General features: G+C 38.3%; 1 protein-coding gene across 1 annotated transcript in view; it reads left to right on the forward strand.

The window, feature by feature from the left end:
- The window catches only part of PIEZO2 (piezo type mechanosensitive ion channel component 2), a 280266-nt gene that overhangs the window by 206836 nt on the left and 55885 nt on the right, over positions 1-17545 (forward strand). The window contains exons 17-27 of the mRNA XM_088524117.1: positions 206-379; positions 2940-2981; positions 6039-6071; positions 6428-6657; positions 9186-9346; positions 9877-10053; positions 10224-10349; positions 12831-13031; positions 14105-14309; positions 14448-14549; positions 15007-15172. Of these exons, the coding sequence (XP_088380243.1) occupies positions 206-379; positions 2940-2981; positions 6039-6071; positions 6428-6657; positions 9186-9346; positions 9877-10053; positions 10224-10349; positions 12831-13031; positions 14105-14309; positions 14448-14549; positions 15007-15172 (1617 nt within the window). The remainder of the gene's footprint in view (positions 1-205; positions 380-2939; positions 2982-6038; positions 6072-6427; positions 6658-9185; positions 9347-9876; positions 10054-10223; positions 10350-12830; positions 13032-14104; positions 14310-14447; positions 14550-15006; positions 15173-17545) is intronic.

Below are 17545 nucleotides of genomic sequence, written 5' to 3' on the forward strand. Positions count from 1 at the left end.
CTTACAGTATCTTTCTGAATTATTGTGTCCAAGTGTAGAATATCTTTTATTATAAGACTTGCATTGTAAGACTTTCTGCTGTGAAAGTATTTAAAGATTTGGAAAGACACACTGTATTTTCCCTTACAAATGATTTGTACTAAGTTCTCATGAAAAGCATAAGGATTTTGGTGTGAAAAGATGACTTACTTGCTTTGTTTTTCAGACTAGAGGATCTTGGTTTAAAACGGTTTTCTGTGGCTGAGCTATTCACCCGCATCTTTATCCCCACCTCCTTCCTATTAGCGTGTATTTTACACCTTCACTACTTCCATGACCGTTTTCTCCAGCTCACTGATTTAAAAGCTGTAACCAGCAAACAGGACAACACTATTTACAGGTAAAGAAACAAAGTAAATAGAGCTATTCCTTGTCTATGTGAAAGCATTGTTTCTGACTGTTTTAATACTCACTTTTCATAAAATGTTGCTTGCCCCTACGACTAGCTGGTTAAAATAAAAAAAGAGGATGAAGGGGGAAAAAAGATCAGCCTCCCTCAGACCCCATTCCTCCACCAAACAAACCACAACCAACATGTATCGCCTCCCTTTCACTGCGTGTTTAAGTTTTTGATTTGGGGGTACGTTTTTGGAGATATCAATGACATTTATGTATTTATCTTATTGACTTTGATCTTTGATAGGAATTAAATGCTTAGCACGTTTGCCTTTTTGTGAATCCTGGCAGTAATATGCTTTTAGTTTGGACCACCTCTGTTTGCAATGTTCATGATGCAAGCCAAATGGAGATTGGGACATCTCTGGAAAATATCACATTACCTTAGACAATGAAGGCTTTATATTATGTTGAACTTCAGAAAATGGAAATAAAGTATATAGTGTCATATTAGTCATATTATACAATGATTTATTTATTCTGAAGAAATCAACTTATGTAGACAATATTTTTTATTATTTGCCAGTACATAGATAAGTGTAACTTAACTGTATTTTTATAAGTGAGGGACCACTGTATTGCATTATGTACATTCCAGCATATTGTGGAATAATGAGAGTTTATCTTAACAAAGAAGTCTGCTCTGTGACTTACTAGTTTTACAAAAAACATTTCAGAAATATTTTAAGCAATCAATCTAGTATGAAGTGTATGAAGTGTCAGGTACGGGTATGCTTGTGTTCCCTGTTCCCAGTGTACATGAATAAGTTCTACTTCTGCAAACTTCCGGTGTCTATGTTTGAATAAGTTGTTAAAAACAAAACAAGGAATTCCTAATAATGTAGCTTTTCTTTTTCTTTTAATTTTTTTAACTGATTGCAAACAAATCAAAAGTAAAAGTATCAGAAGATAATGTTGTAGTATATGGATTTTACTTGTAGTGAGTAAAAATAATTTTTTACCAGGAATAAATATCCATGGGACAGGATACATAGGTTAAAGCAAAGTAACAAATGAAGCGGATTGTGTGATACCGTTTTTTTCCTTATCCGTCTTTTTTTTAGGTCTTCGTGCGGTATCTGATTGTATTGAACTGTAAAATAAGTAGCTAGATGTTTTTAAATCTTAAATGTGTGAACTGTGCCACACTTGTCATTTTGCAATATTTCAAAGTCACAGTTATCATGTATATCATCTGTTCCTCCTTAGAGCTTTTCACAAGCTTGTCCAATTCCCAAATCAAAACAAATTTTCTTGTTTGTACTATCGTAAACACTGCCTGATATATGAAGATCCAGCTGTTTTCTTCCCTCTTCATGCAATAAATAATCTGACAGCAGATAACTAACTTTACGATGCAAAGTTTCAGTGTGAGAACTCAGCTGACAGTTGCACTGATGGTGCATAGAAATCGATAAAATCTAGCACGGCTACTAGTACCAGCTCAACAGAAATGCTAGCAACAGAAATAAGTAGCAGGGACAATTAAAACACAGCTTAAAGACTCATATGTGCAGTAACTATGTGCAATATTTTTACAAAGCTTCATTTGTTCTTTTTACCTTAAAAACTCTTAGCTCTTAGTTTACCCCTCAAAATTGTTTTTATGTTGCCTCTGTTGCTACAGAAAAACTTTAAAAGTAAAGAAAATGAACCTTTTTTTGCAGCTGGCAGACAAAGTCAATCCTTTTATCAGAAAACAACCAGATCTACATGAGAGCTAATCATGAAAGTTATAGTGAAAAGCAGCTGCAGTTCTTCCATCAGTCCATCAACTGTGTGATTATGCTATTATGTCTGTATGAAATTAGAGAGTCTTGTTAAAATCTAAAACTTTTCTGGAAATTAAAATATTGTTTCGTGTGAGCATATGTGTGTTCACATGTGCAAAGAGAGTTTGAGAATGAGTCTCTGCCAGCTACAAAAAGAAGTGGCAGGCCCTGGCATACTGCAACTCTCAGAGTGAGGCATTTCTGACTATTTATGAAGGTGATGATAGAACCAAGGACCTGGGTCAGTTTTGCATTTGCAAGAAGAAAGGAAAATCCTCTGATCAAGCCTTTATAAGGCCATTTCCTTCCTGCATTGTGAACCGTGGTATGGCAGAGATTAGAGCTGTAAGACAGACAAACTATGGTATGATACTTCATTAAAATCAACTTCATGTAAAATAATAGCAAAATATTTTTAAATATGAACAAAATATTCTGGGACTTCTCTGAGATAAAACAGTAGTGACTTCTTACATTTTGGGATCTATAGTAAGTATCTGTAGCTCTAGCTGAAGTTGCACATCAAATGTCTAAGTATTGTATTTATCTGCTTCTAGACTTTTCATTGCATGGTGTGTTAAGCTTTCAGACTTGGTATTTTATGACAATATGCCTCTCTTGTTAGATGGGAAAATACATTCCTTTCTTTTTAATGGTTTCCTTTTCTCTTTCTCTAACTCATTTCCCACTGCCATCTCATGCATTCTTGTGCTTTCATCTCCTACCTCATAGCCATGCCAAAGTCAATGGCCGTGTTTATCTAATAATAAATAGGTGGGTACTTCAATCTTTCCTTTCCTTTAAAAAAATATATATACATTAATTTGTTTGTTACCTCTTAATTGTCTTCAAGCAAAATATGTGATTTCTTCAAAGTACTGTGAAAATAAGCAGGGGAGAGATTGTTGTTCAGGTATTGTAGCCTTCTAAACCTAGTAGCTGGTGAAATATTTAATATATCTCTCCTGCATATTTATATGTTGCGAGTTCATTTCCTTAGTTGGGATTCTCTGACTTTGTCCATGCCTCAGCAAAGGCAAAACTGGTTCTATTTGTAATTGGCTGCAGACAATAGAGTTGTTTGAGGAGGCTCGTTTATCTGTCCTTTGCCTGTGCATGAAAGATGCATGCCTGCACGTGCATCCGCTCACATACACCCCTGTTCTGCTTCCCAAGCACAAGGGAATCTGGGGGTTGGGTCAAAGAAATGTGGAACCAGCATTTCTTTTCAAGAAAAATAGGAGTGCCTCTACAGATGATTTTCTATTCAAACTGTATCTGATACACTGAAACCAGTGCAGGCGAAGGCTGTTAATTCAGAGCCTGAGTGAGGTGTTAATGTTACCTCACTTATCCTTACTATCCAGCTTACCGAAACCTGTATTTTGTTGTCCTCATGGTTTTATAAAGGGATTCTTGCAAGCAGCTACATAAAGGGATTTCTTTCAAGTTATTTGAGTGCAGGAAGTGTGTATTTCTGTTTAATCAGCTCAGAGGGCCGATTAGGCAAAGGTCCTTAGACGCTGCAGTCATTAAAAGGATATTGTTGCTACTGTATATAAACAGAATATCTCAGTTGGATTTTTGTGAATAAAATTTCCTTTAATAAAAGGTTAATTTATACGTCATGTGTTCAGGCTACCTTTAAATATCATCATATATTCTAGGCCAGTTCATAAAAGCTCACCAGAACTAGAAACATTCCTGGTCTGTAGGAAGAAGCGTCAGAGGGTGGGAGCTGAGGGCCAGAGTCAGGGAAGGCCCTCACCTACCAGCAGCTGTGAATGAGAGCCAGCATGTGAGGGTCAGGATGGGGTCTGGAGGCAGTGACAGGGTCCCCACTGTTGAGCTCCCAACATGTCCTAGCTAACGGCAGGGAGCCAGTCCACATGTCAGGCTGAGGGTGGTGGCGGACAGGGCTGGGACAGACACGGCTGTGATGTAGCTCAGGGCTCTGCCAACAACCGCACAGCTCTGCGCGCGCCGCTGGCTTCCTGCATGCTGGGCACTGGGGACAAGCGGGTCAGTATCGTCCTACAGAGCAAGAAGCTCTGAGTGGCAGATGCCTGAGAAATAATTGAGAAACAGTAAGGTTCAAGAAATACATAAACCAATTGCAAAAAAAAAAAACAAAAAAACAAAAACAAAAATTAAAAATTACCAACAGTAAAAGATGCTTCATGATGAAGCCAATAAGCTATTATTAATTAATCTACTCCAGCAAATTATCACTTTTCGGCCTTTTGGCTAAGATCAAGTGCAGTATAGTGTAGTAATTGCAAATAAATGAAAGTAGTAGGGTACCAGCAGGGACTGGTATTTTAGTTCGACTGAAATATTGCTTCAATGCCTACAGCTAGATATGCTAGAATTTTCTTCTTTGTTGATACTACTCTATTTAATTATTTTGAGGACATGTAATGGTCTCAAAACCATTAACTGCTATGCCTTGAAGGCTTGCTGTCTTCATTTTTAATCATATATTTAGCTGTTTCTCTTCATAAGTATCAGAGACATGACCTTTTGTGATATCTCTGATGATAATTTCCCACCAGTATGTGCCTTCTGAGTTTAAGTCACACATTTGACTAGTATCTGTGAAGCTTATATAGGTAAATTGGCTTAGATGTACTACATTTTCTGCGCAGTTTTGAATCCTGATGACTCTGTTGTCTGCTACATGAAATCACGCAGTCTTATAATTGAAAAAAAAATAGGAAAAGTAACCTTAGGAATGTGGAAATAAATGTGGAAGTTTGGGAAGAAAAATATAAATTGACTAACTTCTTAGAAATTAGGCTTTTTTATCTAGCTTTGGATTTTCTGAGCACACAGTCTGGTACTTAAACGTACCATGTCAAAACATGAAACATTAAAAGCATGCTGCATGTAGTAATTTTGATAGCATAATTCAGCATTTAGCGACCTGATCGTACAGATAAGGGCTTGCAAAAGAGAGATTTTTTTTTCTAAGAGGTCCTATTCAAAGAAACTAAGTAAGCACAGGGCTAAGCAGAACACCTAGGACCTACCAATTAGGAAAAGCAGTTTTTCTGCAAACACAGGATGTGATTCTGTCCCTCTTCATCTAGGAGCTTGAATCAGTGATGGAATAGCAGCACAATTCACACCCAGGGTGCAAGCTTCTTGTCCATAAAGTCATCAGTATTTTGAATTAAACTAACAATTAAGAACAGTCTCTTTATAACTATTAGCTAATATATATGTGAAGAGCAACACAGCTGGGAAAAAATAGACATGTAAACTGATGACTTTGATAGTCTGAAAAGTTCTAATAGTTTTAGCAAGGACCAGCTCTAAATTTAAGTTCTAAAATCCTAAGGTGTAGAAAAGAGAGAGAATGAATGATACTGGCAAAGAAAGGTATGATATGATAAAGTGAAATGTGTCTGGATTTTTTCCTTTAGTTTGCTCTCAAACTTATAGTTGGAAGAATACTTACAAATCCCCTGGCTTCCCAGCTGCATCTTTCAATTGGAAGAAGATGAAAATATATTTACAGTATTGCATCAGATACTTTTGATGTTGCTCAATCTGCCTTACTGACAGCATGGGGTAATACTGACCCTGTTCAGCCCCAGTATAAATAAATTGCCCCCTTCCCATCTGTGCTGCAGTTCCCTGGTCCTCTATAGAAGCTCCCTGTGAATGTCACGATGGCATGCTCTTGGCATCAGAAGGATTCTGCAGACGGAGTAGGAGAATGCTTTACTACTTGTGATGTAGCATGACATATTTGTCGTTGACCTTCTTCTGTAACCCCTCTGTTCTCATCTCCCTTTTTCTTTCTGTTCCGATTACTATGAGCAGCCTCAAGAAAAAAATACCAAACCACCAAAATGAGTAAGTCCCCTGTGAAGTCATGAAATGTTTGCTCTTAAACGATGTCATTTCATGCTTCTACATCTTAAACTCTGACCATTTTCTCCAATGGGGAAAATGTCAAGTTTAAGTGTCAATACCACTCATTACTAACTAACCAGTAGTATCTGAGTGATAAGATGTTACTAATACATTCCAACTCAACTTGCAGAGTGTGTTTGCAGAAAAGTATCAGAATCATTAACTTTCCACTTCTAAGACATTTTCCATGAACAAGTTGGGTTTTTTTTCTAATTATACATCTTGAAAAAAGAAAAAAAAAATCGCTATCATGACTATAGTGCTCAATTTGCTGACATGTTACTATTTACCAACAGACTGGTACACCAAGATGGAAGCCTGCCTGATATAACTATGATGAATTTAAGAGCCAGCATTGAGAAGGAAGAGGATAAAATGCTAGAAGAGGCTGGTGAGAAAAGAATGGAAGAGCCAGATGGGGAGGGAGGGAAAGGGAGGGATGAAAAGGAAAAAGAAGAAGACGAGGAAGACAAGGAGAAGGAAGATGATGATGATGACAATGAGTCAGAGGAAGAAGAAACTACAGGTAAGCTCTGAAGACTGCTAGTTTTGCTCTCATTTTTATTTAAAAGTGGCAATGGGTGATTCATCCTTGATCATCTCTGTTCATTTACTTGCACTATTTCCTTCTAATTTTGCACATCTTTGCCAAAACAGCCTATTGAACAGATACATGGCTCTTTGTCAATTATTTAACAGTCTGCAGTTTCTTCCAAGTAGAAATCATACTTTTATCTGTAAGGTGCTCAAAGATTGAGGACAAAAGTAACCAAAACACTCTTTCTTAGGAGGAAAGTCTTTTAGGTGGTACAGGATGGGTTAGTAGGAGGTTTCCACAAATCCTAGGTACTCCTACAGAGTGAAATCTCTTTAAAATAAAGAAAATACACATACATTTTTAATCTCTGACATTGTATGCTTTCAGGACACTTCACTCTAGAAGTTCCAAATGGCTTTGCTTCATTATTCATGTGCACATTAGTGTCATATTTTTCACTTCTGAATGTGTAGTTGATGCCAGATGAACATAAAAATGCCTAAAGGCAGACGTGGGTGAGGCTGATGTTGTCATATTTCATATTCCTAGTGTGAGCTCCTAGCATGAATTGTTTCCATAATTCACTTAGGAAAATAATCCATGAATAAAAACTGGCAAGAAGCACTCAACACGCAAGGAAACTGAACTGTCTGGAAGTAGCCTAACCATGGACTTCTCTACTCATGCCAACATACATAGGACTGTGATGCAGAAATAGGGACAGGGTCATTGTCAAGGCAAAAGACCAACTCAGCTGCGCTTGGGGAGCTGGGCTGAAGCTATTCCTCTTTTCCATCTGGGAAGAGGCATTCATGGTGCTTGGAAATTTCTCTTGGCCATCCCTCTGGCAGTCTGTGAGCAGAGCTTGATGGGTTTAGGGCCAAGGTCAGCTGGTAGTCCTATGTAATGGGAGATGCATGCAGGGAAGAGGGTCTCTTCCCTGGGGCCTTCTCTCTGCACTGCTGTAAGTGAGGCTTGGCAACAGCAGGAGATGCTGCATGGAAATGTGTGATCCATCTTTAGTTGCATATGTATGTATTTATACCAATGGGTTACATTATTAATTACATAATTACCTGGCAAAGAAGCTAAAGTGACTAATATTATTTTAACATGTTTGTGTGTGTAGTTTTTATTATGAAATAATGAGCATTTTTTCAATGAATGCATTGAGGTTGTACTTTATCTCCAGTGATTATAGGGCCTTTTTCTATATATTACTCTAAACATGCAAATAGAGTTTTCTGCTATACTTTCCTTCCCTGACCCACTTAACTGGCACTGTCTAGATGTACCTTACACAATGCAAATTTAAACAAATACTGTGTTGCAATGCAAGTAGGGTGATAGTGAATATCTAGTTCTATACGTACTCACATAAAATATACCCGTTATGCTTATAAAAGCACTCATGTGGGAACTGAGTTCTATTGCTTAATTAATTTGTTAAGCCTATGGAATTTACACCACTTACTGTTTTTATTAAGATTTTCTAAATTCTGCTTAGGAAAAAAAGGACTGAATTAAAAAACCTGGAATGTGATATGTTTTGCTGTTATTCTTAAATGCTTCCCTTTTTGATATTTCCATATTAACTATCAGAATGTTCTCACAGTGTATAAAATCCTTCTTAGTCTCCAAAATGCTTTGAAATATCTAAACAGTATGAAGACTTCATGCCAATATGTATGAGACTTTCTAGCCAGCACTGTTCAGCATACCTATTACCCTATATACTGACAGAAAACAGGCATTTTCTGTTGTCACATTCTTGCTCCTTGGGTTATTTGGGGAAGATGTCTTTTATAGCAAAACACCATATGAGAAAGTCTACCCAGCAGTCGCCAAATTAGTAATCTTAATGCTCTGAGAAAAATAGGCTTTCCTAGACTACAGATTGGCTTAGCTACTTTATATGTCAATCCTGGGATGGCAGAAATTGCACCCTCTGTGTGCCTTGTTTGCAAGGCAACACAGATGATGCTGATAGATTTAGACATGTGCAGTATAGCCATCTAAAGCCGTGGCATAAGAATGACACTCATAGTGTGCATGGATTTTTTCCAAACTGGCTGAAAAGCATTCTAAATAGTGTTTTGTGCTTTCTGAAAATAAGCTGAGTCTGTATCTTCCAAATGTCAAACTGTGGGCTGGTGAGTCTGAGCTCTAGGCTTAGGTTCAGATCCAAAGACACTGGAGGAAAATGGTACCTCAAAAGGCCTCTGTTAGGGAGGAATAAAAGCAAAATTGGCACAGAAAGCTGCCAGGAACATCCTGAAGTGAGGAAACTCTTTGCAGGGTGGGAGACAGAAGTAAAACCACCATAGCTGATTGGGCCTTAACTCCATTTTAGTTAATTCGTCTTAGTTAACCACTAAGCCATGGCTTTGGCTTCCTTCAGGACTTATTTTAAAGCTCAAAGAGCAGAAGTAGGAGGCTTGTTGTTGCCTGTTGAAGCATTCCTTTTTTTTACAGAAACCTGTTTTTCTCCTTCCTATGCTTGGCCATCTCTGCAGACTTAAAGAACAAGTGGCATCTGGTGATTGATCGCCTCACAGTGCTGTTTTTGAAATTCCTGGAGTATTTTCATAAGATGCAAGTTTTTGTGTGGTGGCTTTTGGAGTTGCACATCATCAAAATTGTTTCCTCTTACATCATCTGGGTCACAGTGAAAGAGGCAAGTAAACATCCACTGACAAAACCTTGCCTGTGGTGGAGGCTTGTCAGCATCAGGGCCCCAAGCGTGGGGAGAAATCTGCTTCTTCATATCAGACCTTACTGAATTTGTGGGATCCAGTGGGACTTGTCAGCATCTGGGGACCTGTTTAAGTTAAGGATGAAGGCCAGTTCCACAGACATACGAATCCATGCCATCTCTAGACTGGCTTGTGGTCCCTGGTACTTCACATGCTATTGTTTGCAGGGTGGGTATGTAATTTTGTGGATCTAATAGGATTAACATTATCTTGGAGATAATGTTCATCCTAAACTAACTATTAAGTTTTCCCTTCTTCACTGACAACTTTGTGTCTGTATTATTGTGATTATTGTTGTCTTTTTATTTCCGTCCCTCTCCACCCCCAGCATTTTTCTCAGTTTCTTTATGTCCCTTTGTGATTTATTTGAGTGATTACGGAAGAGGTCAGACTTTCTCAGTTCTCTTGCTACTCCATATAATTTCTCTCCATCCTTTTTTTGTGTTTTCAGGTGTCTCTGTTTAACTTTGTGTTTTTAATTGCCTGGGCTCTTGCTTTGCCATATGCTCAGTTTCGCCCATTGGCATCCAGTATCTGCACTGTTTGGACATGTGTGATTATTGTCTGCAAAATGTTGTACCAGCTTACGTCTATTGATCCCAGCACTTTTTCCAGTAACTGTACATTGGTGAGTACAAGTACATGTTAAAAGGGTTTGACTGCTGCCTTCTTCAATAAAGAAGAACAAAGGAAGCATATCAAGTATTTACACCTGGTGTGTTTATTTTTGCTGACTATCATTGCCACCTTAAGCAGCTTCAAAGAGATGTTTTACAAACCATGGCATTTTCTTTTTAGCCTGGAGAGAACGAAACTGCAGTCAATTTAGAAGAACTGAAAACTTCAGTCCTCTACAGTGGGCCAGTTGATCCTGCAGAGTGGGTTGGACTGAGGAAATCTTACCCCTTGCTTGTATACTTAAGGGTAACTTCTTTAATTATATGTATTGAGATATTTTATTTGTGATGAAATAAGCAATGCCTTTGAAATGTATCATCTGTCATACAAAATATTTGATGTAAGCCATTGATAATAGGCTCCAGGCGTGTTTCAGGAGGTCCCAGGTATCAAATGAGATAGATAAACTGCATATAGAAATATGGCTTTCTGATTCTTCATGTGTTAGAAGTACTCTAAGAATGTCATATTTAAGAGCTGTAATTAATAAAGAGGTACAGAGCTTTCAGATACCAAAGGACTGAAGGGTCTAATTGGAACAATTGCCTTGAATGACAGTATCTGCTCTAAGTAGGCTTTTTTTTTTTTTTATGTGCTTAGTTCTTATCTACAATGTAGAAAATGGAATGAGGTAAGCAAATCATTCAGAGGCAAATAATTCAAATAATTCATCACTTGTGATGTATTTTTTTCTTTTTGTTTTGTTTAATGCTCGTGAACAATACTTTATCATTCCTGTCTTGATTAAAAAATCCTATTTAAAGTAAAAGCTTTTTAGCTCCCAAAGAAAATCTTGCATGATGGAGGGTGAAGTTACCTAGTGGTATCTGCCTTGATGATAGTTCTTTGCAGTTATAAATAGATAATATTTTGGCATTAGAAATTATTCTAGATTTATTTTATTTGGCTTAATAGCAAAGAAAATGTCCACTCAATCTAGAAGAACTGGTCCTATGATAGAACTGAAGTCCCCAGGCTTCTCTTTTGTCCCTTTAAAAACAGGCACTCAAAATGTCTGCACTGTTGAAGTGAAGAAGCTACCCATGATAGATTCTGTAACTCGCTCCCCAGCATGACTAGAGAGTCCAAGGACAACAAACAAAAACAGCTTGTGAAAAGAAAGCAAAGCAAGCAAGCAACCATCCAAAAAGAATAGATAAACCTGTCTCAGGAGTTTTTTGTCTGAAATATTTCTAGAGATCTAGAATTGACACTTCTGCTTCACCTGTGGATTCCTTGAGGAAAATTCTCTGGTCTGTCCTTTTAACCAACTTTTGGAGTTGGTTACCACTTCTTTGCCATGGAGCAAAAGGCAGGTCCCCCTAGAGACCTCATCACAGAGGGGTTCAAAACTGCATCCTCATCAACCTGTTGTTGGGACAGAAAGAGTATTCTCTAGACAAGACTGATAGTTAAGCTAATAATTGTTATTTAAAAGGATATCCAGGATATATCAAAAGTGCTCGCAGTTTTAGGGAGCTAGTGTGTGCCAGAAAGCCCCTGCAATTGATGTCTGGCTGCTTTGTGGATGCTTGTAGCCTGGTATGCATACAAAGCAAAGCATGAATCGTAGAATGCTTAAGGTTGGAAGGGACCTCTAGAGGTCATCTAGTCCTACGCCCCTGCACACGCAGGGTCACCTAGAGCATGTGGCACAGGGTGGCATCCAGGCGGGTTTTGAAGATCTCCAGAGAAGGAGACTCCACAACCTCTCTGGGCAGCCTGTTCCAGTGCTCTGTCACCCTCACTGTTAATAAATTTTTCCTTAAGTTCCTGTGGAAATTTTGATGCTTTAGTTTCTGTCTGTTTCCTCTAGGTCTATCAATGGCCACCACTGAAAAGAGGCCAGCACCATCCTCCTCACTCCCTCCCTTGAGGTACTTTAGACACTGATTAGATCCCCTCTCAGCCTTCTCTTCTCCAGGCTGAACAGGCCCAGCTCCCTCAGCCTCTCCTCATAGGACAGATGTTCCAGGCCCCTGATCATCCTTGTGGCCCTGCGCTGGACTCTCTCCAGCAGCTCCACATCCCTCTTGTACTGTGGAGCCCAGAACTGGACACAATGCTCCAGATGTGGCCTCACCAGGGCTGAGTAGAGGGGCAGGATCACCTCCCTTGACCTGCTGGAGACGCTCTTCTTAATGCACCCCAGGATCCCATTGGGCGCCTTGGCCATGAGGGCACACTGCTGCCTCATGGTCAGCTTGTCGTCCACCATGACACCCAGATCCTTCTCTGCAGAGTTGCCCTCCAGAAGGTCAGTCCCCAGCCTGTACTGGTGTCTGGGGTTATTCCTCCCCAGGTGCAGGACCTTGCACTTGGCCTTGTTGAATTTCATGAGTTTTCTCACCGCCCAGTTGTCCAGTCTGTCCAGGTCCCTCTGGATGGCAGCACAGTATGATATCTTCAGAAAAGCCATGAAACTTAAGAGAGCACAGAAGTTAATGAAAATTCAGGTTAATGAATTCTCAATTCCCAGTCTTTCCACATCTTGTTTTTTTTTTTTTTTTGCGGTATTAGTACATTTCATCAAAATCTCAGAAGTGGTAGGAACCACACTTTGTTTCAGTGTTAGTCGATGTAAGTAAGACCCAATGCATCTTGGAATACAGAAACTTTTGGTGGTAACTGAAGTGTTTGAGTATTTATTGGTTTATGCTTGTCAGAAAGTTGTATAGTGTCTTGTGGTTTTGATTTCAGCCGGAATTCTGGTTGTATCTCCCATAGAATAACTTACTGATGCTGGCTATTCTGGCCTTTGAAGTTACAATTTACCGTCATCAAGAGTACTACAGATGTCGAAATAATCTTACTGCACCTGTTACTAGAACCATTTTCCATGATATTACAAGAGCACATCTGGATGATGGACTGGTAAACTGCATCAAGTATTTCATAAACTACTTCTTCTATAAGTTTGGTTTGGAGGTAAGTCACAATACACTAATTTTATTTAAAGGAAAAAAAAAAGAAAAAAAGAAAAATTTGCTTCATCTATTTTCTGACCTCCTTTGTGTATTAACAGACACATTAAGTGTACTTTCAAAAATGTGGGAATGGTGTTTTTTCCCACATTTCAAAGGATGTCTTCAGAAAGCATGTGTTAAACTCCTAGATTAATACAATCCAAAGCTAAACATAATGATGTTGTTTATCCCTGCGTGCAGGCAGAATTAAACATCACTACTTCCTGTCAACAATAAACAGTAAACGGCTCACAGACATTATGAGATTTAGGAACGAGTCAAAATTAAAATTAATCCGTAAGTTATTTCCTGCAGGAAAAAAATTAACCTCATCCTAGTCTGTTAGAGGAGGGAGAAGAGCAAATGGACAATGAAGTCCATTGGATAAGTTATTTACTATGAAATATGCACTAAGTTTGAAAACATGCTTCGTGGTACTAGGTGGAGGAACTACTTTAAGTGGAACCATAGAACAGAAATGCGCTGGGATAAAGAGCTTTAAGATAAATGGAGAACTAAATCTACCTTACAGCAATTGACTCAGTCTGTCTATAGCCAATGGAAGTTATATTGTCTGAATCCTTTTTCTTTTCATCTGTTTCCACATGAGGATACGCTTTAGTTGTTATTCTTGATGGTTTCTTTTCTTCTTCACATCTGTAAGTGCTATCAAAATATATAGCAGTGTAATATGTGCCTTGCTTGGCAACAATTAAGTATTTCACATACAGGCTACTGTAACAATGCTTTCTCATTTTGTATCTTTAGGAATCACATAATGGAAACTTGCTGTATTCAGACAGTCAGCACTGATAGAAAAGCATCTAAAATCTGGGTTGCTGGAGTGGGGATAGGGAGTTTGCTAATGGAGCAATACAAACTGTTTTAGTGCGCTGATTTGCAGAAAGCTGGTTTGCATTCAGCCCCAGCATGTCTCCAAGGATTCTGTCATTATCCAGAATAGTTTATCAATACTGGCTGATCAATAGCAGTACTGTATTGACTATTGCTCATTTTTCTTTATCTCTTCTTCAGACCTGTTTTCTTCTGTCCGTTAATGTAATTGGTCAGCGAATGGATTTCTATGCTATGATTCATGCCTTTTGGTTGATTGCTGTATTGTATCGACGCAGAAGAAAAGCTATTGCAGAGATCTGGCCAAAGTATTGCTGTTTTCTGGCATGCATCATTATGTTCCAGTACTTCCTTTGTATTGGCATTCCACCTGCTCCTTGTAAAGGTAAGGACACTTTCCTTTTATAGATTTGCTGCTTGCTTTTACAGAAAAGTGCTGTAAAACTGATAAGTATTCAGGAGAGAGGAGTGAAGTAATTGTTATAAACTACTGATTGCATTTTTGCGTGCTTCCCTCATATAGATTATCCATGGAGAAATGGTAATGCCAACTTCAACTCCAACATCATAAAGTGGTTATATTTTCCAGACTTCATTGTGAAACCAAATCCTGTCTTTCTTGTCTGTAAGTATTTTAGCATAGTTGTGAAGTGTTTATGTGTGTTTTGCTTAATACATCTGTACTCTGTCAATTGAAGCCAGCCTTTTATTTACTCTTGAGGAACAAGTTACATATTCTGTGGGACACTGAATACTAAGTGAGGTTGAGCCTATAGTGAAAAATATCAAAAAATTAGTAAGTTCTGCATCTGTTTTTAAATTTGCTATCTCATTTTAATGAAGCAGTATCAGAAAATATGAATTTCTTTCCCTTATTTAATTTCTTTCACAATAAAAAATAGAAAAAGATGAAAGGTAAGAATTTAAATGCAATAATAAGTGTCAGACTGATGTCAACTGCAGTGAAATTAATACAGCCTTATGGATTCAAAAGTGTGGGAAACACTCAGGTAACTACATTGTAGCATGTCATCACCACTCCCTACACTTAGATTTTTCATTCAAACTCTTTATTCTCCTAGATGATTTTATGTTGCTGCTGTGTGCATCCTTGCAAAGGCAAACATTTGAAGATGAGAATAAAGCTGCAGTACGAATCATGGCTGGAGACAATGTGGAAATCTGCATGAATCTTGAGGCATCATCATTTAGCCAGCACAATCCAGTTCCTGACTTCATCCACTGTCGGTAAAGCTGAACCTTAAAGACTTGGAAAAGTTCTCTAGTGTAAAAGTAACTCTCACAGCTTCCAATTGTACTGATGTTATTTATATATGTGTTCCTATCTCATAACATACTTTTTACTGCTGTATGAGACCAAAGATAGATGGTTTTGAGATAATTAGCTTCCGCCTTAGAAAAAAAATGGCAGATGGGAACAACCTAGAGAGTGTTTCTAACATTGTCTGCTCTAAGTGCTGCCATCTAAGTGATGCTGATGGTCTAAGTGGTGTCATCGCCAAGGGGATGCTCAGTGAGGAATTTGCCTGAAGGTGTGTATTCCCTCCACAAATATCCTTGTCAAGTAGCTTCTGTGGTGGACTTCACTCCCTTGGCTTCCTCCAGAACACACACTTGTGAGAAAGAACCTGGGGTAGTCTGAACTTGCCCATCTGGTTATTTAATTCCACAAAAGTGGTCAGTTATGTCCTGGTGAGTAAATGAGATTCTCTATGAGAATGACTTTTCTGCTATTCCATCTAGAGCTAAGAAACTTGAAAGAATCTTGAAAGGACAACTGGCTTGTCTGAACATTATACACAAATTTAAGAAGTTCAGTAACATGTAAGGGGGGCAGAGCCTGAGACAGTCTGCTCCAGCCGGTCTTCGAACACTGAAGCCATAGCTCTGTGATCATATTTAATCAGGGACAGATTCTAACTCATTCTGTGCCTAATATTAGTTTAAGGTCTCCTCAAAAGTATACTGCAGTGTTATGAGACTTACCAGGAAGATTTGTTAGCTACTGCGTTTTGCTCAGCTAAATGTGTGTCTTGAAAACTAATGCATGTTAACAACAGAAGTCTGAGTATGAAAAGTACATCAAATTGGAAAATCTTATTTTCTGCTTCAAATTTTGCTGGTATTTTTTTTTAACTAGACAAGTGTTGTCATCAAAATCCCATCTTAAAATCTTGTGCTGATCCTTCTGTTTCGGTTAGACATGGTGGCAAAGTATATCTTAAAATTGCTTTAAAGCGGATTTCACTGAAACATGTTCAGTTGACTCACTTGTCCAAAGATTTATAATCAATCCGGGTTGCAGGGTGCAATATTCCAATCTACTTAGTGGGCAGGGTGCTCCTGTCCACTAATCTAAGCAGAAAGAAATAAGTCATAACCTCTCTTCAAAATACTCCATCAAGTGGGGATGCTTTCCAAGAGGCCTCTGCCAAATAGAGCTTAGCTGAGAGGAAAAAGTAGGGGTGTTGGCTGAGTTTTTCTTGTTGCCACTGCTGTGGTATCCATGTTAGCAAAGAACTAATACATCAGTTGCACCAGGCACTCTGAAATGCTTGCTCACTGGGAAAGATCATCGCTGGTGATGTGGCTGCTGGCAGAAAGAAGGGAACTCATTTTCCTATCCTAGTCCAGAAAAAAAATCCCTGTGAAAAAAAAATCACTAGTGATGAGGCTATATTTGACAGCTATCTTCAGGAGGAAAAAAAGAAGCAAGAAAATCACTGCTTTCTAAGTAGTCTTTTTCGGCATCTTTTCAAAGTTCCTTGGAATCTGATAGGTATTTCTAGTCATCTGTAGAAGATATACCCAAATGGCCCAGCATGAAAAGCTTGAAACACAAAGGATGTCCTTTGAAGATTTTGGATGAGAATCAGAGTCAGGTTTATAACGGAAAGCAAAGCCCAAGCTGAACTGGCCTTCTGCCTCTCCACAATCCTTTGGTTTAAATTCTGTCTTTTGATTCACATGCATGGTATGCGTCAGCTTGAAGTCATTGGAGGCTTCATATGCATTCAAACATAGTACTTGGCAGGTATAAGAACACAGACCAAGGTATAGATGATTAGAAGTATGCAGCCATTTGACTGGGAATTTAGAGTTTGTGTTTAGGCACTAGCAATATTGCTAGTGGAGGATACAATTTAAAAAAAAAAAGAAAAAAAAAGGCAGGAAATCAATTCCATTGGTAATGGTCAATTGAACAAATAAGCTTTGATAATTTTGTTTTTGTTCCAACCAAATCGGTGTGACTGTTTCAAGGGATAATTTTATGCTGTGTGAATGAGAAAGAGAATGAAAAGAATAAGGCAGAAAAGGAAACAGAGCAGAGGCATTTTTATTTTTGCGTGAAAAATTCCATCAAAAGAACAGAAAATTCATTAATTTCGGAAACAGAAATGCTTGTTCGTGGTGTCCTTTCTTTTAGATATTATGGCAGGTAATATGTAACTCTTTTCCTTGTTTGAAGTGTCAGCTTCCTGAAATTCTAATGAGAGCATACTTCCAGAATGTGTAAATAGGTATAAACACACCTGCCATAAATGTGAATCTCTTGGCAGATTTTGTCTTCAAGCCCTTCTGTGTCCTCTTCAATACTTT

Source organism: Tinamus guttatus, unplaced genomic scaffold, assembly GCF_059628265.1.
Source record: "Tinamus guttatus ecotype Peru unplaced genomic scaffold, ASM5962826v1 Tinamus_guttatus_pri_ptg000203l, whole genome shotgun sequence".
Taxonomy (NCBI): domain Eukaryota; kingdom Metazoa; phylum Chordata; class Aves; order Tinamiformes; family Tinamidae; genus Tinamus; species Tinamus guttatus.